At 40.2% G+C, this 22889-nt stretch overlaps 1 protein-coding gene across 1 annotated transcript in view; it reads left to right on the plus strand.

The window, feature by feature from the left end:
• Positions 1–2040: 2040 nt before the first annotated feature.
• Positions 2041–22889, plus strand: part of LOC127661190 (FERM domain-containing protein 5-like) — a 155423-nt gene continuing 134574 nt past the window's right edge. The window contains 1 exon segment of the mRNA XM_052151792.1: positions 2041–2320. Within this exon segment, the coding sequence (XP_052007752.1) occupies positions 2219–2320 (102 nt within the window). The 5' untranslated portion in view covers positions 2041–2218.

The raw sequence follows: 22889 nt of genomic DNA on the forward strand, positions 1-22889 counted from the left end.
ATTTCTATACACAATGTGACAAGAATTTACAGGATTGGAATTAAACAGCTGTGTGCCCACAAGAAAGCAACTTGTTAGTGAGGCTAATCTGACAAAATGACTTCAATTTGCTAGGGAGCATAAAGATTGTAGTGTGGAGTAATGGAAAAATGTCATTTTGTCTGATAAGTCCAGATTTACCCCATTCCAAAGCGATGGGTGCATCAGGGTAAGAAGGGAAGCACATGAAGCGTTGCACCCGTCATGCATGGTGCCCACTGTACAAGTCTCTGGAGGCAGTGTTATGATCTGGGATTGCTTTGATTGGTCAGGTTTAGGCTCAGCAATATTATGCGGTAAGAAAAATGAAGTCAGCTGATTACCTGAATGTACTGAATGACCAGGTTATCCCATCAATGTTTTCGTTCCTCCCTGACGGCACAGCCATACTCCAGGATGACAATACCAAGATTCATAAGGCTCAAATTGTGAAAAAATGGTTCAGGGTGCATGAGGAATCATTTTCACACATGAATTGGCCACCACAGAGTCCTGATCTTAACCCCATTGAAAGTCTTTGGGATGTGCTGGAGAAGACTTTACGGAGTGGTTTGACTCTCCCATCATCAATACAAGATCTCGGCCAAAAATGAATGCAACTCTGGATGAAAATATATGCTGTGACTTTGCTTTGTAATCAAAGCTAAACCCAGCGAAATAATAAAGTATGAAACTTTGTTTTGGCCAGGGAGAGTATATTACATGGTAGTTACATTAAGTAGGCTACTTAACTACAAGTGTTCAATACTGTCTGTGCATAATGTCCCTGAAAGACAGGGATTTTAACCATTTTCAAAGAACTAAGATACAGGTTTATTTCTTTCTAGGTTGTATCTAGGCTCTAATGTCCACTTGTTTATTTTGGCAGTGCAGGTTCAATACAAGTTAAGCTCAAACGACAGCATTTATAGTATAATGTTGATTACCACATTTTTTTTACATTGACTTGTCCTTTTATTTAAAAAAGGTACAAATCTGGGTTAGGTGAGGCACTTACAATGGAAGTGCCTCACTGTTGGGCCAATCCATTAATGTCAAAATACTGTTTTAAAAGTATAACCACAAGACATAAACAATATGTGTGTTAACATGATTTTAGTGTGACAAAATCGCTTACTGACCTTTTCTGTGTAAAGATCAAATTATACAACTTTGTTAAAACTACGATTTAAATTTTTTCCAGCTCAAGTTTTAACAGAAAAATGTATGTAAGTGCTTTTATATTTATTCTTGACATTTCTGACTTTAAACCCTCCAAAAATGGTCCACATTCACTTTCATTGTAAGTGCACCACTGTAACTTTATTTTGTATTTTTTTTTTTTCACGTCCTTACAATAAATTATCAAGCAAACCTGCCATTTAAACACACAACAACAACAACCCATGTTTTACATGCAAGATAACTGGTAATAAAGTAACAAATTAATGTATTGCTGGAATACATTCATGTAAGTTTGTAGAGCAACACACTTTATGTCATTTGGACATGCCATTTATACAACAATACATGGAAAGCATGCCATTATCCCATGTATTGTTGGAATATTTAAAAGTGTAACAAGGTATATTTCATATTTTGATGTAAAGCAAATATGGGTTTGCAGGTGAGCAAAAGATCAGCTGGCAATAAATGAATGGAAAACTATAACACAAAAAGAAAAACATTACAGTGTCAACTTGGAAATAGTTTACGAAACTAACATTATCTCTTCACTTATTATTTTTGCCATGGGATCCCAAAACTGTTATCACTTGTCCAATATCTTATTGGATAACAGTGACCTCCAAAGACGCAGCAGAGGCATCCCAATCTTTCATTGTCCATTTCAAACGCGTCCTTATTTGGGAAGATATACCATTGGCTGGAAGGAGTGTCAATCAGCTACGATGCGCCCGCCCACTTGCTCAAATATCAACCGGTGAATGGTCAACAGTCGGGCTGCAACTGTCTGCTTGAGATCACAGCTACTTAATCTGGACCTGGTTGCGTGCTGGAGAAACGTGTTCACTATAACAAAATAAAAACACACTCACCCGGACAAGAGCGGAGGACAAAGATGCTCTCGGCCTCGGTTAACATGATTCATTTGGGCGACCGGAGAGTTTGGTCAATGTGACATTGCTTGAGCTTTGTGTTCTGGTCCCGGACGCAGACCATCGATCGTGCATTTGAGAAGATGTTGAGTCGGCTGATGAGTGCCAGCGTCAGAAACCTTGAGAGAGAATACATGTGTACCGTCAGACTGCTGGATGATACGGAGTATACCTGCACCATTCAGGTCAGTCTCACCAGCAGCACCTGTGCTACTGAAAAGCATCGAGCATCCCGCAGTCACAGCGAGTGTTGCAGCAGATCTTTTGTTGCGGGCTCGGAGAGCGTGCGCAATGGTTTTTAATAGCAGGTGCAAGCAGCATCCCCCTAAACTAGCACCCGTTCAAAATGTGCTGTTTAAATGAGCGCATATCAGTGGTGAATAGGTTGTTTGAATTGGAAGATTCTAAGGGTATTTAGATGATGCTTGTCTTTAGATGTAGGGTTTTGGGATAGATTGGGTTTGTTTTGCTATCAAAACTATTGTTGATGTGTTGCATGTCTTGAGTGAGCGTCACTCTGTACGCAATCACTCGCTACACAAGCGCTGCAACAGTACTTAAAGGAATATTCCGGATTCAATACAAGTAAACTCAATTTCTACAGCATTTGTGGCATTTCTTCTTTAAACAAAATGAAGTAAAAATCGAGGTTACAGTGAGGCACTTACAATAGAAGTGAATTTGGCACATTTTTGGAGGGTTTAAAGACAGAAATGCAAAGAATATAATTTTATAAAATAACTTGCATTCATTCTTCTGTCACCACTCATGTATTATTTGAGCTGTGAAGTTGTTTTTTAAGTCATTGTTTGTAAGTCAAGTTGTAAAATTGGATATAACGTTACTCAAAAAAGGCTAGTAAGCCATTTAATCACACTAAAATGATTTAAATACATATTGATTACGTCTTGAGGCTATACTTTTGAAATATTGAGTATTTTAATGTTTACAGATTGGCCCCATTCACATTGCAAGTGCCTAACCCAGATTTTTTGCTTCTTAATTTTTTATTTATTTATTTTTTTTTTTACATTTTTGTGGTAATCCACAAATTTGTGTGCCACAAATGCTATCGATTGAGCATAACTTGTAATAAACCTTCCTGGAATATTCCTTCAAGAAATTACACATGAGAATGAGTGCTGTTGCTCCACAGTGTATTTGCATGGCTTTGATTCAGCTGCAGGTTATCAAAGCTGTGCTGATATATGGAATATTATATTGATAAAATGTTCATGTCGGACAAAATTTCCCAGTTCGTTCATATATTTCTTCTCCGTCAGTGAAAGTAGTTCCAAAAGAAGCTAAAGAATGAAAAAGTCCTTTGTCTGCACTCAAACTCTAAATTTAGTGGTGTTTCGTTCAGGGGTGAATTACTTAATAACAAATCAGTAAAGTCAATAATTGAATGACTTGCTCAAAAGATAAAAGATGCTGACATGTTGCCATCTACTGCCGTTAATATGTAATCTCCAGAAATTGTCACTGAACTAATCAGTGCATGAAATCAAAAGGAAGGATGAATCAAAATCCCCACCACTATTGAGAAAGCTACAAACACGGAGAAGCGGAGTGATATAAATAGTGAAGTGGAGCTGCTCGTCCGATCATATTTGAGGACCGGAACTAACTGTTGTGTAATGGAATGTAAATGTTATTGTGAACAATGTGACAAGTTTTTTTTTAAATGCAGACTTGTGGGTTTTATTTAAATAGCTGTTATTGAAACTGGCTGTGCATTTCGAACTGTGTAATTCTCCTCTGTATGCTATGTAAAGGCAGCCCAAAAGTTTTTGGAAATTACACCAATGTATTTCAATAGATATGATCAAGATGTCCGAGCAGCATATTTGCGTGTACTGTACATCCTCAGCATCACTCAAAGCCAGTAATGGGTATCCAAAACACTGAATATTTCCCACCTGCTATGCTCTTATAAACACACCAATTGGACTAGAGAATCAATTTATTCAAAGGTCATATCCCATTTACAGTTTACTCTCATATTATTGGAATTGCTCCAGATCCAGAAAAGTGTTGTATGGATTTTGGCGTGATGTCCATACAATACATCCACATAAATAATGCACTGATTCAGTCTCCAAAACTGCCCCCTGGGCACTTGTAAATCAAGCAATTTAGTGGAGCAGCATGGATGACTGGCTTTAGCAGCACAGGCTGTACAAGAGTGCATGAAATCTAGCCGATTATGGGAGGTCTGTTAAGTTAGGAACGGAGGTTTACATCATAAACGGGGCTAGAGAAACTGCAACCAAAGTATGGAATTCTTTTTAATTTTACTTGTAGATTTTTCTCAGTGATCTGAGACTTTTTGCGTGAATTATTATTATCATTATTTTGGCTATAGAGAAAAACAATGTTTAATTCCACATTTACTGGCAGTTGTGAGGGTCGACTTAGTAATCATGACGTACATGCAATACTTTGGGACAATCGAGATCTAATTTATTACCCTGCTGGGCTTAAGGGAAATAGGCTAATTATTTTGTACAGTCTAAGTTTCTTATTTGTTTATGGTGAACAGAGTCCGAGACTTTATAGGGACCTCTCACAATTTAACATTCTGATTTGGTGTTTTGGCTGTATTGATAGAAATACTGATATATTCTTAGTAAAAAGGCACTGCATACTATCTTGCTGATACTGTCAAATACAGCAGACTTACAGTTATTCTGTAAGCTTATGCATAATAATAGGCCAGGGTCCCAACCACCCCAATATCTAGGTTAGTGGTCAACTGATATGAGTTTCTCAATTGAACTCAAATAATTTCATTTGGTTTCATTTAAGTATGAATATACTGTATTATAATGTCTTTGGAAGAGATAGATCAAGGTTAAATTGTTCACCTTTTTAATTGACTGTTTAATTGACCTTAAACCAAACAAAAAAGATAAAAGAAAATCCTGTTTAATAAGAAATAATTTACAGAGACTAACGTGATTTCTTTAGAAGGGGTTTGCAATTGGGTGCAGGTTGCCATGTTTTCTTGTTTGGAGCTGTTTATCTTGCTTTGAGGATGCCTTTGTTTCATGTGTAGCTTGAAATGAAATGGGAGACAGCAGATCGCTTTCCATTATAGTCAGTCTGAGAGCAACCTATTTCTCAGCTCTCAGAAGTATGAAAGGATGGCGGTTCCTGGATGACACAAACTCCCTCAGGACTTTCATACTGTTTCGACACATCAAGACAATCATTGTGTGTTAGAAAGGATTTGAGGATAAAAAATAGGATGACAATAAGAGCCACATTAGTGAAGATTTTAAACAGCCTTTATGAGAAACGTATGTTTGTTTTATTGCCACAACCCCTTATTGCTTTGACCTGTTGATATGTAAAGCCCTATTGGGATGGTTTGTGAGTTGTTATTTAAGTAAAAGTGAAAATTTATATGTTGGATATTTGAGATACTAGAAATGTGTACACCATTTATTTGTGCCTCAATACATCTGTCTGTCTGTCCAATCAAGATAAGACTAATCACCATCAACAACTAATCATGAAAAGTGTCAAATACAGCATTCCATTGAGGCTGACTCCTGTTGTGAAAAAAACTCTATTTACAGTGTGTTATTTGTAGCATTAAACAATCATTAGACATGCCCGTTGCTTAATTTCTGTACATACTTTTGTCAAAATTGTAGTTTTGTTTTTTATTCTGCTAATAGAGCCAATGTGAACTTTACCATTTAGGCACTGACCTGATTTACTAATGTATGAAATAGCAATAAAGTAATACAGAAACAGTTTTCATCTTGTTTTGGATGTGTAGCATACTTAAAGAATATGGCATGCAGATGCACCAGACAAATAATGACAATTACAAGGGAAATAATCGTGCGGCCCTAATATATATTAGGGCTGGGCTAAAACTAAATTTAGAAAGAAAAAACTTTGCGCTCTGGAAACACGCACCTCATGTTTACTCACATGTGGGGAAAAGAGGATGCGAGTGCGGAGCGGGACAGGGCATCAGTGAAGCGTGTTTCAGTGCTAGAGAAAAATATTCAAGAATACAGCTAAGAAAGATCAGATATGATGTAACCAGCATTGTTGTTTTGTCGCGCTGCTCACTAGAGACAAGGAGAGGGCGTAAACATCGTCATGATATCTTGAAGTCAAGATGGAATCAATCTTGGGTCCTGATCTGGAACGCGGTGACCTGCGTAGTGGGGGCAATAGCAACTTCATACAGTCTGAGGCTGCGTTTCCACTGACACAGAAGAAATTCGCACAAAGCAGCTCCCAACGCTAGGGAACCGCTTGCCCCGCACTGCTGTAAATTTTATAATCCACCTCGCAAGCTTGACGCTCGGCTTCCATAGGAAGAAATTGAAAGCGCTCACTCACATTCGCTCAGCACGCGCCAGTGGAAACATACGAAAAGAATGCCAAACTGCTAGTGTTTTTAGCAACACGGATGTGTTTTTTTATCGCAATAAATATTGATATCGTTTTATTGCCCAGCCTAATATATATATATATATATATATATATATATATATATATATATATATATATATATATATATATATATGTATATGAGTGTGTGTGTGTGTGTGTGTGTGTATATGTATGTATACATATATTTAAGCAATATCACACAAGCAAGAGTGTGATATGGCCCTACATCAGCACTGCTGTGATTTGGCCGCAGGCCGAGTGCCGTAGGTAATTACAGCAGTGCTGATGTAGGGCCATATAGCACGATTGCGAGTGAGATATTGCTTATATACAACAGTTCAATGAACAAGTCAATTTAAATAAATTAGGAAAACCCGAGTACAGTCATAAAAAAGCATTTGTGCATGGAACTACTTTCTTATGCGACAGATCGGATGCAACGAAAAGTATAGACGGATGGATGTGTGTGAGTGTGTCTGCGTGTGAGCGCGTGTGCGATCACCTGTTGCCACAAGCAGAGATGCTGTCAGCTTTCTGAAAGTCAGCTTTCTCAGAGGAAAATTGACGTCCAAGTGGGGGTATTCCTCCTTATTTCGCAGAAGCCGCTATGCAAGTGTAATTCACTATAGAAACAGCGATGTCCTCTGCCATTTTAAACAGTATGTATCCAATGTGGAAACACAAATAAAAGGTAAGCACCTTGAGTTTTGTAATCAATCAGTTGTGTCACTCAGCTGTGATGAGCCTTAATCCTGAAGTTGTTTGTCTAAAGCTGTTTAAAGCTATTTCGTAGCTTTGGTAATGTATTAGTAATACGAGCTGTTCTGTGTAAACAATGACTTACGGATTCACTTTAATTCACCAACTGGCTCATATTACACACAAAAATCTTTTGCCACCACCTGCTGGCTAACATATGTAATTTCAAAAATAAAGACTGTAACTCCAAACAGATCTGCACTGCTCTTAAACTTTAGTTTAGAACAGCATGAACACAAGCTGACTGCTACACACACACAGTGAAGCTCCTGACCCATATCTGGATGATTTTGTGCATTGCTCTGTGAAAAGTGTGTGTGTGTGTGTATATATATATATATATATATATATATATATATATATATATATATATATTCATACATACAGTATATCCGCTTTCTTTACATTGGGTGTGTCTTTGTGTAGAGATTGCCAGGCAGGGAGGTGAGCAGCAGGGCTGATTTGGAGCTGGAGTCAGGCCAGTGTAGCCAGCAGCAGGTGTTCCGTGTGCAGCAGTGCTGTGTTGTTTGGCACAGTGACGTAATGGAGGAGAGGCTGTGACAGAGCATGCTGGCAGCTTTTCTTTGTCTCACTCTCTCTCTCGCACTATCTTTGGCTAGAGGGATATTCTACCCTCACTAACTCGGACAGTAGAGGTTGAGGGCACAGTCATTGTTTAACGTCTTCTCCGCTCTCCACTGGTCTCTGATTGCAGGCCTGCCAGCTCAGCCTCGGGGTTCCAGGACACCTAGTCCAGGGTTGGAGCAAGTGAAAGGCGGAACTAGGTCACCCTTTTATTTTCTCTTTTGTCCAAATATCTTGTTGTCAATATGCTGAGATTCAGTCCCTCCAGGAAATGCTTTCATCACAAGCAGATAGTTTCCTTTAAAGCTCCCCAGCGGCTTCAGACCTGGTTGTGAATTGGCTTAGCTTCTGTATTTTCTTTGACAATTAAGAAACACTGTTTATGTGTCATTGCAGTTTATTGAAGGACTGGTTCAGTCAACATGTCACAAAAATGTACATCCCAAGTTTCCATTTTGGATTGTTGTGAAAAGGTGTGATATGAGGAAATCTGTATGATACAATTACACGTGATAAGAGTAGCACATCAAAGCTAATGTGAAACTGCAAAATGTGGACTGTACAATATTTGTGTTATACATTCTCTGAATGTGCATCACTAACATTTTTTATTTTATTACAAAGTCAGGTTCAATTTAGAGGTTGTACTACATCAAAATGTTTTGTCAGTTCTGCCACAATCATTATGAGTATTTTAAAGCAAAATAATTTCTGTGTCACAAGCATCTCCAAATGGAATTGCAATAATTCTGATTGTTTTCAAACATGATCCCCAAACACTCCCTCAATCTGTCATTGGTTGGACAAAAAAATAATCTTGCCCCAAACTCACTCCATTGGTTAAGCTAATGTTGCTGTGTCGGGTTGGCCAGGATGCTGAAACAAACAGAGAAACGTGTTTATGCTTTTCAAGGAAATCAGCCTACAAATGGCTTACTCATAGCTTTCTATATATATTAAAATGGGATATTAAAAAAAATTACACATTTTGGCTTTAAAAGGTTTATTGTGATAAATTGCTCCTAAATGCATCTTCATAATGAAATAAACAAGAAAGAATACCACCACCAGTGTTTTACCTGAAAGGTTTGCAATGGCTATCATGACTCGAAGTTGGGCTGGCATGAATTATGTACCGTGTTATGTATTGTCTTCTATTGACGTGAGTGCATTGCACTTAAGTCATCTTGGCGGCATGCACTCGAGCCAATAGTTTGTGTCTGTCTCTTTGCGACTGTGGGCACACTTCTGAGTAGTTTGTGTTTTTCCTATTGTTAATTTTTGTATTAAATAAATCCTCTGTTTTTCTCTCTGCATTTGGGTCCTGTCTCTGCTACTGCCTGAAAATCATGACACGTGCAATTTTAACTAAAACAAATGACGCAGTTTTTGCACATTTAAAAGGATAGTTCAGCAAAAAATTACAATTCTGTCACCATTGACCCTCATGTTGTCCCAAACCTGCATGTTTGTCAGAATTTTAAAGACGGGCAGCCTCAGTCACCGTTCACTTTCCTTGCATCTTTTTTCAATGGTGACCGAGTCTGTCATTCCCTAAGATTCTGCTAATTATCTCCTTTTGCTTTCCACAGAAGAAAGGAAGTAATACACATTTGGAATGACCTGATTTGAGTAAATGATGACAGAATGTTCACTTTTGTGTAAATTAACCATTTAAGTTTGCTATAACAGATTATAACAGGAGTTTAGATGTTTCAGTGTTGTAACAAAACCTGATCTGTGGTCTTAGCCGATGATGGATGAAAACAAATCTTTCCAACTACATATTCTGGGGGGACATGCGGGCATCACTTTTTGTTTAGTATACCCAGCAACTCTAATTAGCACTAATTGCGAGTGCACTCAACCATGCTGGAGATGCATCTCTGAATCACATGATCATTGCCATATTGTGCTTTCTAACCATGTGTGGAGGAAATGCTTTCAAGATGCATTCCTGCATGTGAGAAGAAAAAGGATTATGTGTCAGCCATTTGCAGGAAAAAAAATGCTGTGTTATTTCTAGGTGAATGACCCCACTGTGTAAAACATAAGTGTGTTTTGTGGTGCAGACAGAAAGCATTCTGCTCTTGAATCACTAAAGCACACTTAGAGAGCTTTTTACAGACCTGTAATGAAATCACCATTTCTGATCCCAAATGCATAACTTAAAATAATTGTACAACCAAAAATGAAAATTATGTCATCATTTACTCACCTTCATATTATTACAAAATGGTATGACTTTCTTCCGTGGAACACAAAAGGAGAAATTGTGAATAATGTAATGCTCACTTTTTTCAAGCTTCAAGCCATTCAAGCGTCTAAAAGGATGCAAAAGCACCATAGAGTATATAAAAATAAAAGCGACTTCAATTTCAGTCTGTTTCTCACCCAAAGCTATCATATGGCTTCAGATTAATTGGAATACAGCACACAAGACTTATGAACCACTTATGTGTTCCATGGAAGAAAGTAAGTCATATAAGTTTTGACCAACATAAATGATGATCATTGGCTGAATGATTCCTTTAAACAGAAGTCTAATTTTGCACTGCTGAATTTTCTGTATTGTTTAGCATTCTTAGAAAGCCTTTTCATTCAGTGTTGTTTGCAGTCATCTCTCATCTCTCATGAATTACACGCTCTAAAGTATGTCCTTCTTAAGACCTTTCGTGAGTCATGATAGATCAACCTATCACATTTTCTGTTAAAATGTCCTTAAACCCACCAATTTGTTCTATTTCACAGAGTAAATAAGCAAACATCACAGACTCCTTTATCCACAGTTCATGCCATCCTCTTTTGCTTTCAAGCAGTAAGGCCTTCTGATGATCATAATTGTGTTTCAAAAATGGTTTTAGGCCTGATTTACAGCTGGGTCTGCTCATTTTGGCCTTCTCCTCCATGTTGGAAATCATCTTATGATGGGATGATGAATGAAATTAATGGCTCTATAATCTCTCGCTGGTTTTGACAAACAGCGTGTGTATGAGCACGTTTGTTGGATGATTCGAGCATGGTGTGACTATAGCATGTGTCTGTGTGTATATCTGTGCATGTGGGAAGGTTGAAGAGGGTTTAAGAAATCTCACTCATAATAATCCCTGGCCCTTTAAGGAGCTTTATTTTGAACAGCTCGGGCTAAAAGTGGGATGTGCCCTCCTCATCATGACTTTCTGCTTATCAGCCTGAACAGCGGATCTCTTTCGTCGAATATATGAAAGACATCGGCCTCCTTATAATTATGTTGCTACTTATAGAAAATAAGCTAAACTTGATAATCCTCAAAGTGAAGATTTCACTTCACAAAGTGTTCGATTTTATCCATCAGACTGCTGTCACATGAAGAGGAGCATGGAAAGCTAGTTATCGAAGATGCTATTTGATGCATTTATTTTTAAATGCTTTATGTAAAATTTTTTAAGTGAAGAGCATTCTGATCTTTCAAAAGACCTTCTTATTATTGACATATATACACTGAGTATTGATTTGGGAAATATCACTCTACCACCTGAGCCCCAGCCGCCACTATGAGTAATAAAAATTACATAAAATTTGAGTTTGTAAAAAATTCAAACATTACGTGTTGGCACATTCAACGGAAAATTAATATATAGGAATAATGTATTTGTTTACACTATTTATAATGTTATATGTTTATACAGTATATCTTTTTCATAATTTATGCATTTATTTATAATTTCAACCATTTAAGCATTAACTTTAAGAGATTCAAAATTTTTTAAGCTCATGAGAAAGGTGTCCTTGTATTGAATGTTGAGATGTGGCCTAAAGCTAAATCAGTATATGAGTCACAAATGGAGAGTTCTTGTAGTATTCACATATTAAGTATGCAAATTGATAACACTTTACAATAAGGTTCCATTTTAAACATTAGTTAACAGCATTGTTATTATGAACTAACAATGAACAATACTTCCCCTTCTGTCGCTCTCTCCACGTTGTGTCGGAGAAGCGACACTAGGGGTCTCTCTTGAGCGCCGATATTCACCTCTGACCTATTGAAAAGGGCCAGTGAGAGTTGGCAGTCAGTATTTGCATACCCCACCCCGCATACGGGTATTTAAGCGGGGCAAATACGGAAGTTTAGTCAGAAAATTTGTTATCAATTTGCATACTTAATATGTGAATACTACAAGAACTCTCCAAGTTAAGTAGCCGGCATCCGCAGACACCAGGTGCTCCGGCACCTCAGCCGTTTGGGGCTTCAGGTCAACTGGGAAAAGAGCAAGCTCACTGCGGTTCAGAGCATCTCTTTTCTCGGGTTGGAGTTAGACTCAGTCTCAATGACAGCACGTCTCACGAGCGAGCGTGCTCAGTCGGTGCTGGACTGCCTCGCTTCCTTCAAGCCAGGCACAGTGGTCCCTCTAAAAATTTTCCAGAGGCTCCTGGGGCATATGGCATCCTCCGCGGTGGTCGCGCCGCTGGGGTTGATGCATATGAGACCACTCCAGCACTGGCTCCAGACTCGAGTCCCGAGACAAGCATGGCACCATGGCACGCATCGGGTAAGGATCACCCCCGCCTGCCTTAAAACACTCCGACCCTGGACAGACCTCTGCTTTTTACGGGCAGGAGTGCCCCTGCAGCAGACTCAAGTCGCTGCGTGCCACTCACATCCCCGGCAAGCTCAACGTCGTAGCGGACGCGCTACCACGACAACGCCTGCCCGGCGGGGAGTGGAGGCTTCACCCCCAGTCGGTCCAGCTGATTTGGGAACGGTTTGGCAAGGCCCAGGTAGACCTCCCAGGAAAACTCCCACTGCCCGCTCTGGTACGCCCTAACAGAGGCTCCCCTCGGGACAGACGCGCTGGCACACAGCTGGCGCTCGGGGCTGCGCAAGTACGCATTTCCCCCAGTGAGCCTTCTTGCACCGGTGCTGTGCAAGGTCAGGGAGGACGAGGAGCAAGTCACGCTAGTGGCCCCCTACTGGCCCACTCGGACTTGGTTCTCGGAACTCAGGCTTCTCGTGACAGCTCCTCCCTGGCGAATTCCCCTGAGAAAGGACCTCCTCTCTCAGGGACGGGGCACGCTCTGGCACCCACGCCCAGACCTCTGGAACCTCCACGTCTGGTCCCTGGACGGGATGCGGAAGAGCTAGCCGGCTTACCGACGACCATTGTGAATACAATCAACCAAGCCAGAGCCCCCTCTACCAGGCACCTTTACGCCCTAAAGTGGCGCTTGTTCGCAGATTGGTGTTCTTCCCGAACTGAAGACCCGCAGAGATGCGCGATCAAGTCAGTGCTCCTGTTCCTACAGGAGAGGCTGGACAGGAGGCTGTCCCCGTCCACCCTCAAGGTGTATGTTGCCGCCATTGCCGCCCACCACAATCCTGTAGATGGCAAGTCTTTGGGTAAGCACGACCTGATCCTCAGGTTCCTGAGAGGCGCCCGGAGGTTGAATCCCTCCCGGCCAGGCCTAGTTCCCTCCTGGGATCTCTCGGTAGTCTTGGCAGGACTCCAGAGACCCCCCTTCGAGCCACTTGAATCAATTGGACTCAGGGCCCTCTCTCTCAAGACGGCCCTGCTGATCGCGCTCGCCTCTATCAAGAGGGTCGGGGACCTGCAAGCGTTCTCTGTCAGCGACACTTGCCTGGAGTTCGGTCCGGCAGAGACGTCTGTGATCCTAAGACCGCGACCGGGCTATGTGCCCAAGGTTCCTACCACACCATTCCGAGATCAGGTAGTGAACCTGCAAGCGCTGCCCCGGGAGGAGGCAGACCCAGCCCTTTCGTTGCTATGTCCAGTGCGCGCCCTGCGCATTTACCTGGACCGCACACAGAGCACCAGTCGCTCTGAGCAGCTCTTTGTCTGCTTTGGGGGACGGCAGAAAGGGAATGCCGTCTCCAAACAGAGGCTCGCCCACTGGGTTGTTGACGCCATCACACTGGCTTATCACACCCAGGCCGTGCCCCTACCCTTGCGGGTCCGAGCTCACTCAACAAGGGGTGTTGCGTCCTCGTGGGCACTGGCCAAGGGCACCGCCCTAGCAGACATCTGTAGAGCCGTGGGTTGGGCAACACCCAACACCTTCGCAAGGTTTTACAACCTCCGCGTTGAGTCGGTTGCGTCTCGTGTTTTGTCAGGTCCGAGCCCGTAGAACTTGGTAACACGTAGACTGACCGGCCGGGTGGATCGCTTGCGCCCAGTGCCCTTTTCCTGGCGTCAAGGTTAAGTAGTGCGCCTTTTTTCCCAGGGCGCCCCACTCCGAGTCGGGACCCTGGTTGATTCCTCCCCAGCCCTCCGGGTCCGCGGTTCAGCGGAGGAACTCGCTGACCCAAGCCACTGCGGGTACCCTGATGGCTACCCTGTACTGGTATAGGTGCTCCACAGGTAAGGCCTCCTGCTCGGACTCCCCCTGTGTGTATTTCCACGGTTCTGTCCCCTTACGAGCGGACCCCCGTGTCTCCCTTAGGCAGTTACAGCTGCCCCGGTCGCCGTGCTGTAGCAACTCTCCCCTTTCGAGGCTGGATCTACCACCGCACCATACTTTCCACACGAGCCTGAAGACGGCCGTGTGACATGTCTACCACTTTTCCTCCCCAAGAAAAAGGGCAGGTGTGGTCTCCGCAGGGTCTGGGTAAGACCCCCTTCCCTATATGCGTGTAAGGGCCCCGGCCGTGATTGCTCTATGCGAGAAACATAGAGAGAAAAGAGGCCCAGCCAGGCTGGCCCGTTCCCATGTTGGCAAACATCGCCTTGTTCCCCTCTCAGGGTAACTAGAAGGATCCCGATGTTCGTATGGGGCATTGTGGAAGGGTATGTGTAGCCAGGTACAGACGATGCGCGGCACTGGATGAATCCCTGCCCGCCTCTGTATCGGCAGTTCACGTACACGTTTCAGCACATGGCAAGATTGGAATGGGTCCCCTAGTGTCGCTTCTCCGACACAACGTGGAGAGATCGACAGAAGGAGAACGTTTGGTTACGTATGTAACCTCCATTCCCCGAGGGAGGGGATTTTATTGGATTTTATTGACATTTTATCAAAGCCAGTGTAAGAGTTTATATCTCACAATTGACAAAAGTTTATATCTTGCAATCTTACTAGTTTCAATTACAAGAAATAAAGTCTTAAAATTACCTTTTGTATTTCCTTTTTCCGGGGCAGGATTCTTGGATGGGGGAAGAAGAAAGTTCCTGTTGGTATTTCAACAGAAAGTTATTTTCAAATACTCATGGTATTAGGTGTTTCAACAGTTGCTAGGGGGACTCCTCAGCAACATGGCCAAAAGTGTTGGCTAAATGTGTGGATATCCCTTAGCACACACTGTAACAATAGACAAGTGGTCCTTACACCGTAAATAAATTGATGGAATTTTGTTGTTCTCATGCTGACCTTCCCCAACAGTAGCTTGTAGTGGAAACCTGCCAGTAATGTGGATAAAAGTGGCATTCTCTCTTTCCCACACTAGCTGCCTCACTGATACTTCTGTTCCAGCCCTCTGAGATTTCATGTTAAATGCTGATGCACATTTGTGGAATGTTTACTTGAAGTATGCTATCTAATGTCACAGTATTAAATACTCTCGACTAAATGTCCTTCTCATGTTCATGTTTCAATCATGTTGTGCCTGTTTGAAATGAATGTGTCCAGGGTACGATGCCTTATAATGCCCTCTATTGGAATTCCTGTCATTTTAATGCTGGTGATTTCATTGGTCAGCTTGTTCTTTTGAGGAATGCTGTGCATGTTTCATTGGCTGGCCTTCAGAGCAGACCAGGCAATCTTTAGTGGTATTGGTTAAAGTCTTCCTTCTTTTCTTTCTTTGTAAACCCTTATTTTGTGTCATGAGCTCTTTGTATATTGGCTCTCTTTCAGGATGTTAATCTAATGCTTCAGTCCAAACAGTATTTGCATTTTGACTAGCCCTTCAGATTTGTGTGATATCGTATACTAATCTCTATGGAAATTCTGTAGAGCTTGTTCTTAAAGTAAATGCCAGCTTGCAAAGGATTCAGTTTCAGGTTTGTGCATTGGAATCTGTGTTACTTCTGAATAAGTTTGGCCATCATATTATAATTCTATCAAGCAATAAATGCATTTTCATCTTTATGTTTTAGTGATATTTGGCCATTTTTAGATTTTTGGCATTGCCTGATTATCGTGCCCTTTTGGTCGATTAGTTAATTTTGAATAAATATTGTGTAAGAATAAGTGTTTTTTTTTTCTTCATTTAAAGGGATAGTCCACCCAAAACTGAAAAAATTCTATCATCGTTTACTTACCCTCATGATGTTCCAAACCCAAATTTCTACCGTGGAACACATTTATGAAGCCTACACATTGTTTGTAACATTGCTGGCATGGACAGTGATGAAGGCGATGATGAAGACGTGAAGATGAACCCAAGTGCAGCTTTATTGTAAAACGTGATATCCAAAACCCTGACTACAAACGTGAATCAAAACAAAATAAAACAATGAATGACTAGACTAGACTAGACATAAACAGACCATGGCTTGACCATGGCTTGACCATGGCTTGACCATGGCCATGGCTTGACCATGGCTTGACCATGGCTTGACCAAAACAACAGTGTTACATTAACAATAGTCCACAATGGACAATGGCAATGTGAGGGCTTAAATACACTAGTGGAACATAAACCAATGAACAAACAGAACTCTAAACAAGATAATAAAACAATAAACCAATGAAAACAAGACACATGAACATGGAGGGAAAAACAGGACATCACATGACTAGGGGAACTCATGACATGAACAGAAACTAAACTTTTCAAAATAAAAGACATGGAATCACGACATGAACAAGAACACATCTAAACATGACATTGTTAGGATGTCCATGAATTACAACGAATAGTACATTTTAGGCAGAATGGGAGCCTTAGTCACCATTCACATTCATTGAATACAATGAAAGTAAAAGGTGATTGAGGCTATCAGTCTGCCTAATGTCTCCTTTTGTGTTTGAATGACACAAGGGTGAAGTATCTTTTTAAGCAAGGTTATGAGCCTACTTATTTGTGGACATTAAAATGTAATTACGTGTATATCAGGATTATGTCGGCCATCGGCTCTCCTGGCTGGACTTTTTGAGATTGTCATCAGCTAATGAAAACTATGGTTTCTATATAAAGAAGTATGACATTTTTGTCATGAAAAAACCTTGTCATCTAATTACATTTAGAAAATGTTTCTGCCCAAACTACCATAGTTAAGACAGTACACTTAGTGTTACTGCAGTAAATCCATGGTAAATCTTTGTAAGTGTTGTGATTTCAGAATAGAAAAGCCTTCTAATTTATGTTTTCTCCTGTTTTGTTTGTCAGTGCCATTTAGAATGTGTGGCTGCTTGTTTTAAAGTAGCTTAATCACAGAGATATAAGAGCAGGGTTGGGGAGTAACGGAATACATGTAACAGGATTACATATTTAAAATAGAAACTACACTACAGTTACAATTTATATAATTGGTAATTAGACTACAGTTGCATTCAAAAAATTTCATATTTAATCCTTTCAGATGGAAAACATTTATACATATAAATTATGTGATCCAAAGTGCATTTGAACAGTGGGGAAACAGTTTCTTATGATGTGTTACATTCATACGAGCAGACAGAGAAGTATGATTGGAGCAGAAGAAATAGAAATAAACCTTGTGTAAATTGTCAGCTTTACGCTAAGCTAATATGCTATTTCTAGCCATTTTACATGGATATGTTACCAGGCACAATCATATTTTTTTTATCAAGAAAATTCCCGATGGATAATAATTTATTTTTCTAGTAAGACCTTTGATATTAGGGCAAAAATCGTATTCTTGATAAAAATTTTTTTATTGTTTTCCTGTAAAAATATCTAAAAATCCTTAAAACAAGAACAATTTGATTTATCTTGTTTTAGAAACAACGCTGCATATGATATTTGGGTTTTTCAGAGAATGTATTTTTAACATGTGTATTTTGTCTTACTGTACTGGCAGAGTTTTTATAGTCAAAACAAGTGAAAATATCTACCAGTGCTGAAGAAGTAATTAGTATCTAGTATTTAGAATATGTTACTGACCTTGAGTAATCTAATGGAATACATTACAAATTACATTTTACACCATGTATACTGTAATCTGTAGTGGAATACATTTAAAATGTAACCTTCCCCATCCTGCATATGAGTTTCGCAACAGGCAATTATGTAACACAGTCAAATGGGTTTCGTGATCCCCACCGCGCATCTCACTGGTGTACAAGCACATTTAAAATAGTCTGTTCAGTTGAGACCAGTGTGCAAATTAACTCACCTGCTCTGCCCTCGCGCTGCTTTATCCATGATTGAGCAGTGTTGTTAATTGATCCGTGTAACGCTTTTATTCCACTATTGAAACGATCAAAATGCGCTCCAAAATCTACAGATGACAGGGAAAGGGTCATTAATATTCACAAGGAAATCACTAACTGATTGTTCAGTGAAACGTTGTGATCCCCTACCATCCTACATTTCAGAAATGAGCTTGTGGGCCACTTGAACGGAAGCAAGTTTGACACGTGTGTTATGCGGTGACGTCACTTTAAGTATGTGCATGTATTTGTGTGTGTGTGTGTGTGTGTGTGTAGTGGGGTCTCTTTCGCAGTGTACAAAGCACACAACTGACTGAGGCTAGCAAGTGTTATGTTGCGTCAAGAATATTAAATGAACCATGTGAAAACCTATGTGTGGCACAACGCCGCTGCAAAATGGTTAGGGGAACACTGCATTTACAGTAATATTAGACTTTGAGTTAATTCCACCACTTGGTAAATTGTTGTTAAGAAACATGACTTAGATTAGACAGACAGTCCATTCCTGCAGTATACAGTAGCTGTGTACTGCATTACTGCTTTCCTGGCACAATATTGCGCTGTCATCATGACATTGCACCAATGCAGCTGAATACAATGCTTACAACTGTGACAAAAGCACACACAGCATATGGTTTATAGACTCAGTTGCTCTTTCTCTGTTGATTTACTAGTCCCTCAGTTAATGCTACACAGCATACTGTTCAGGTGTGTGTATGTGTGCTGCCATGCATGTGTGTTCGTTTGTGAATATGTGTGCGAGACTGGTTGCTGACACAGTGTGCACACACAGATCATTCCACACAGCACACTGTTGCTATGGTGGGATATTAAAGATTAAAATGTGTGCTAGGCCTGAATGTTTCATGAAGAGAAACCCCACTTGTGCGACTGGTGTTTACCTGTGTCATGTTGCAGGAGAGATGCTATTGGCTGGTGTAGAGAACACGTTGAGATTGAACTAAAGGATTACATCAGCGGAGAGCAGAGAGAAAGCGTGAGAGAGCTGGATGGTTGAACACAGATGTTAATGTGTATTTGTTAGTGCTGAACAATTAATCGTAATAAATCGTAATCGTAATATAGCAGTATTAAACTGCAAGAACTGTGATTTAATTAACTAAATAATCTGCACACGTTGTAGGCTGCGTCATATGTGGGCAGCTCTGTTCGATTGAGGCTAAATAGCTGAGGAAATTTCTGATTCACTGTTCCAGATAGGCTTGGTCGCTAAAAATGTTTCACAGCATTTTATTTTTATTTATTTGTCTGATTAATTTTAAGAGGACTCAAGTGTGAACACTTTTTCTTGAACAGTATTGCTATTGGTAGAAGATCATGGTTGCTCATGACTTATCTAATTTTGCTCAAAAGAAAATACTTACTAGTTCTTTTTATGTTAATAATCATATCACAGTTTAAATCGCAATCACAATATTTTCGAAATAATCACAATTATATGTTTTGTCCAAAAGTACTTGTCTATCCTGAAATATGTCACTGTGTGAGCCCCACTTGCTTTGAAATTTGCAGGTAATCTCATGGAAATGAATAGCAATGTGCATTTGGCAGCTGTGAGTAGATGCACTTGTGTAAAAAACAAACATGCTTCCTAGGAAGAATTTCCTCTTTTATTCTCCGTTGCTTTGCTTTATTGCCAGATTTTCCAGAGTTGTTGCTGTGTTTGTTTCCTTAAATTTGTATCACGTCCTGGTGTGGAATTGCGTTGAAATTGTGGGGTTTTCCTCTTTCGTAAAACTCCCGGATTCCCCCAGTGTACGAGTGCATATGCAAACATGAGGGACAGTCGATGAGTACAGTTTATTGAGTATGTGCTTTTCCTACTGTAGTCCCAGAAATGTTGAATTATTTCTGCTGTGTTGACTTGTTGTTGGGCTCCAACCTATGACGTTTGTTATTCGTGTATTGGTGTGGTGGTGGCGTAGTGGGCTAAAGAGCATAACTGTTAATCAGAAGGTCGCTGGTTCGATCCCCACAGCCACCACCATTGTGTCCTTGAGCAAGTCACTTAACAAGTCACTTAACTTAACTGCACTTAGGTTCATCTTAGCTCCGGGGGGATTGTCCCTGTAATAAGTGCACTCTAAGTCGCTTTGGATAAAAGCGTCTGCCAAATGCATAAATGTAAATGTATTTGGTCTGTTCACCACATGCACACTCCTCAAACACCCATCAGAATGGTGCTTATGCATTTACTTGACCACATTAAGTAGCATTCTTGAGGAGAAACCTAGGTGTTTTAAACTGCTTTCTCTTAATCTCTTAAGTGGCGTAAGGGAATTGGCATTATGGTTTACATAATTTTTCAGAACACTAATTTCTGCAAAGACCCTGGAATAAACCGCTTTATTAAGTGCACGTAAACGTTGTTAATGCTGCTGTGTCGGAATGCTGAAACAAACAGAGCAATGTTTTGAAAGCACCCCAGAACAATAGCGGTTGACGAAGGTAGCATACAGATTGCTTGCTTATAGATGTCTCTGCAAATTAGGCTGGGATATGAGAAAGTATTTAAAAAAACACAGCTTTAATTTGTAGTCTAATAAAGATCAATGTCACCAATTTCAAGGGTCTTGACTGACTTGTTACTGCATAACACTTTAATAGGTGCTGTCTGTGACAATGTATTGTTGTATATGCTGAAGATGACATTGAGGTGTCAATTCAGCACACAATTAAACTAAGCAAATCAGGGCCTTTCATCTTGAATGCCATTTCAGTCTCAATATTTGAAACAAATATGATTCTTGTGATAAGCATAAAATGAAACTAGTGTTTCTTCATTATTCAAAGACCTCATAAAAACTGTCACACACTCCCTTCCTTATTTGATGGGCTGCAGTATAGCACAGTACAACGCACTTGACATTTTGGTCCTATTTTGATGCAGGAGGATATTCGATACTCAACACCTCTTTCATTGGCTGTTGTGTGCGTTTATATACGGTTTCGTCAGATCATCTTGTGAGTTATTGACTACATCTTTAGACCTTTTCACCCGTTCAGTTTTGATGCAGTGATGTCTTTCTGAACGAATCGTTCTTTTGAATTGGTTCTTTTTTTGTGAACGAGTTGAACCGCTAAATTAACACACGTTTCTAATTCCAGTGAGCATGGGGAGAGTGGCATAAAAGCAGCCACGCAACCAGCAGTCCAGGTAGAGAGCCTGGTTCCAGAAAGTTTATTATTATGAAACTAAAAAGTGTATTATTGTGAAGCTGAAGGGTTTATTATTGTGAAGCTGAAAAGTTTATGATTGTGAAGCTGAAAAGTTTATTATTGTGAAGCTGAAAAGTTTATTATTGTGAAGCTGAAAAGTTTATTATTGTGAAGCTGAAAAGTTTATGATTGTGAAGCTGAAAAGTTCTTTATTGTGAAGCTGAAAAGATTATTGTGTGACGCTGTGAGCGCTGAAGTGTGGACATTAAAATCCTTACCTGTGAGTGGTACAATCTGCCTCCCGTGTCCTTCTTATCGACAACTTTCACATTGTTTTTATCGGTCAGCTCAATGGGAAGCATTGTGTTTATCATTTGCATTATAGTGCGATTGTGCACTGTTGCAGTATTAATAACATTTGTATTTTGAGCCTGCATTGTACCAAGTAGGCAGTATTGGTGTGTGAGAGAGAAATCAGTATGAATGTTTGATAAGTCTGGATTAGTGAAGTACACTGAAAAGAAATAAGACTTTCAGTTATGGCGTTTCAAAAACATCTGTTATTCATCCACTTTGACAACTGAATAAGAACACATACATTTGGATTCAGCTTCATTTTTTTATGATAGATGTGCTTTTTTGATTCCTAGGGGGAATTTAGTTGAAAAACTGCAGCAACATGGAATCTAACTAAAATAATAATTTTTGTGTGCAATTAATAATAAAAAAACTTTGTGCTAATCCATCTTAATATATGGAGCAATTATAAGCAAGCCATTGGTAGATTTAGCTGAAAAGTATAAACACTGTTGCCACTGATGCCACTGGCTCATCCAGTGGCATCAGTTTGGGGTGGGACTATGGGTTGAACAAAAATTTGTTCAGTAAACCTGTTTGAAAACAGTCATTCTTCTTCAACAATAGATAGATAGAACAATATATCAAGAAATGTTTCAAGAAATACATAAATATATAGTGTATAAATAAATGTATTAGCTGGTATTGAAACTTGCCCACAAGTAAAAAAAAAAGAAAAAGTCAGACCTAGAGATGCTGAGTGTATATGTGTGCACCCAGCTCTTCACTCTGTGGCTGGCACATGGAAATAGCCTCTATTGAAATGCAAGATAAACAATTCGACATGGCTTGTTGGTCATATTCATGTGCTTGAGTGGCATCTCTAACACCTTAACAAGGTGCTTGGAGACCCAGAGGGGACAAGCTCAAAGTGGACTCAAGCCGCTCCTGTGGGGGGTGAAATTAGCTAGTGCTGATTGGGCGTGCAAAAAGCAGGGTGAGCAAAAATATGCCTTTTCAAGTCAACAAAGGTATATGATTATCTCCAGCTACTTTGCTGAAGTAGCACACACATCGCCAAAGGCCCCTCTCTGAGATAGCAACTTCAATTGCTGACCCTGGACTCTCAAGACTCAATCTCAAGATTTTTTTTATCATGTGGCAGATTTTTACTGT

This window comes from Xyrauchen texanus, chromosome 21 (genome assembly GCF_025860055.1).
Source record: "Xyrauchen texanus isolate HMW12.3.18 chromosome 21, RBS_HiC_50CHRs, whole genome shotgun sequence".
Classification (NCBI taxonomy): Eukaryota; Metazoa; Chordata; class Actinopteri; order Cypriniformes; family Catostomidae; genus Xyrauchen; species Xyrauchen texanus.